This window comes from Myotis davidii, unplaced genomic scaffold (assembly GCF_000327345.1).
Source record: "Myotis davidii unplaced genomic scaffold, ASM32734v1 scaffold845, whole genome shotgun sequence".
NCBI classification, from domain to species: Eukaryota; Metazoa; Chordata; class Mammalia; order Chiroptera; family Vespertilionidae; genus Myotis; species Myotis davidii.
This window is the reverse complement of record NW_006296223.1, coordinates 1,482,334-1,484,747: the sequence shown is the minus strand read 5'-3', so window position 1 is coordinate 1,484,747 and position 2,414 is coordinate 1,482,334. Positions and strand designations below refer to the sequence as shown.

At 59.5% G+C, this 2,414-nt stretch overlaps 1 protein-coding gene across 1 annotated transcript in view; it reads right to left on the bottom strand.

Moving 5' to 3' along the window:
• Nucleotides 1-842: 842 nt before the first annotated feature.
• Nucleotides 843-2,414, bottom strand: part of MIOX (myo-inositol oxygenase) — a 2,706-nt gene continuing 1,134 nt past the window's right edge. Inside the window, exons 4-9 of the mRNA XM_006771112.2 lie at nucleotides 2,340-2,407; nucleotides 2,111-2,220; nucleotides 1,484-1,551; nucleotides 1,354-1,403; nucleotides 1,161-1,273; nucleotides 843-1,072 (exon numbers count right to left, since the gene is read on the bottom strand). Coding sequence (XP_006771175.1) covers nucleotides 964-1,072; nucleotides 1,161-1,273; nucleotides 1,354-1,403; nucleotides 1,484-1,551; nucleotides 2,111-2,220; nucleotides 2,340-2,407 — 518 coding nt within the window. The 3' untranslated portion in view covers nucleotides 843-963. The remainder of the gene's footprint in view (nucleotides 1,073-1,160; nucleotides 1,274-1,353; nucleotides 1,404-1,483; nucleotides 1,552-2,110; nucleotides 2,221-2,339; nucleotides 2,408-2,414) is intronic.

Genomic DNA, 2,414 nt, shown 5'->3' with positions numbered 1-2,414 from the left:
GGGGCTGCACCTGGGGCACCGGACGGGGTGGGGGGCTGGTGTGTGTATTCATGGTTCATGTTTGTACCCTGTGCACTTGTTGTGTGTTTCCGCAGTGTGTTCTTTAGCTGTGAGGTGTTTCTTTCTTTTTAAAAAATATTTTTTTATTGATTTCAGAGAGGAAGGGAGAGGGAGGGAGAGAAACATCAATGATGAGAGAGAACCATGGATCGGCCGCCTCCTGCATGCCCCACACTGGGGACCGAGCCCACAGCCCAGGCATGAGCCCTGACCAGGCATTGAACCGTGACCTCCTGGTTCATGGGTTGATGCTCAACCACTGAGCCCCGCCGGCCGGGCAGGTGTTTCTTTTTATAAGATGGCCAATCCCAGAGGACTTGGTGACTGTTTTGAGAAAGAGGGGGTGGCGACTAGGGTGACCCCAGGTTCTCACTGGGGAGCTGGGAGGGCGACGGGCACAGCAGGACCCATGTCCACGAGGCCGGGTCCTGCCCCTGCACGCAGACTGCCCTGCACCCAACACACAGGGCTCAGTGAGGTCCAACTCCAGCTGCTTCTAGGTCTTTTTTTTTTTTTAGTTTTCTTTTCTTTCTTCCTTTTTTTTTTAATCCTCAAGGATATTTTTCCATTGATTTTTTTAGAGAGAGTGGAAGAGAGAGGGAAAGACAGAGAGGAACATTGAAGTGAGAGAAACACATCGATGGGTTGCCTCCTGCAGCAGCCCCGACCAGGGCCCAGGCCGGGGAGAAGCCTGCACCCGAGGTAGGTGCCCTTGACCGGGATCAAACCCGGGACCCTTCGGTCTACGGGCCGATGCTCTATTCACCGAGCCAAACAGCTAGGGCTGCTTCTAGGTCTTTATTGCCACCGAACGAGAGGCCACGGGTGGGGAGCAAGGATGGCAGGCGTGACACCGGCTGCCCCCAGGGAACCCGGGCAGGCCTGAGCAGGGCTGGCGGCCGGTCACCAGCTCAGGACCCCGGGACAGTACTTGTCAATGAGGCCCTGGTAGTAGGGTCGCAGCTGGCCCACGTCCGGCAGGTCGGGACACTTGGTGTAGAGGTCAAACTTGCTGCAGCGAAGAAGGGACGGTGACTCAGGGGAGGCCCACAACCCCCCCCCTGCCGCCCTCGCCCCCAGGCTCCGTGGGGTGGCTGTACTTGAACTCCTGCACCCAGGGCAGCATGGCCAGGTCCTGCTCGCTGCACAGGTGCCGGTAGTCGCCCCCCGTGTGCCACGGGTAGAAGGAGTGGAACCGGATCATGTAGAAGGCCTGGGGACAGGAAGAGGCCACCCCTAGTGAGCGCCAGGCTGGGCGGGCGGGCCGGCGGGGGGGCCCCTCCCCATACCTACCTCGGGGGGCAGGGAGAAGTTGTTGAACTTCATCACCTGGTACATGTACTCTGTGGGAGAGAGGGGTCACCACCAGGCACCCAGGGGGGCGGCCCCTTCCTTGGCAATGCCAGCCTGTCGCCAGCCTCACCATCGTGGCCCCAGGACATGAGGACGTTCTCGAGCCCACAGTGCGGCTGGTACATGCCGAGGTCCGAGCTGCAGGGAGAGAGGGAGGGTGAGGGGCTCAGAAGCGCCCTGGGCCAGCGTGTGTGGCTCAGTGGTGAGCGGCGACCTAGGAACCAGGAGGTCACGGTTTCATTCCTGGTCAGGGCACAGGCCCGGGTTGCGGGCTCCATCCCCCGTGCGGGGCGTGCAGGAGGCAGTCGATCAGTGATTCTCTCTCATCATGGATGTTTCTATCTCTCTCCTGCTCCCTTCCTCTCTGAAATCAATAAAAATATATTACTAAAAAAAAGTGGTTGTTTTTTTGTTTGGTTGGTTTTTTTTAATTGATTTCAGAGAGGAAGGGAGAGGGAGAGAGAGACTGAAACATCCATGATGAGAGAAGATCACAAATCGGCTGCCTCCTGCACGCCCCACACTGGGGATCGAGCCCAAATCCCGGGCATGTGCCCTTCACCGTAATCGAACCCAGGACCTTTTGGTCTGCAGGCTGACACTCTATCCACTGAGACAAACCGGTCAGGGCTGTACTATATTTTTAAAAAGAAGATGAAGAAACACCCCGTGGAGGACCAGCGGGGTCGGGGGGCACCTGTATCGAGGATCCTGGAGGTCAGGGTTGTCCTGGAAGGTGGAGTCGTGGAAGACCACAGAGGCCTGGGGCCGGCAGCCCACGGGGAAGGTGTCGCCGACGACCGCCCACTGGGGAGGGACAGGCAGCCATGGGTGGGCACGACTCGCTTGCCCGCCAAGTGGGTGTCCCAAGCCCAGAGCTAAGGCTGTCCGGGCCCTGCCCAAGCGCCCTCCACCCCTGCCCTCACCTGGGGCTCCCCCGCCAGAGCCAGCACCTTCCCCAGGTCGTGCAGGAGCCCCACCAGGTGGAACCAGTCTGGGAG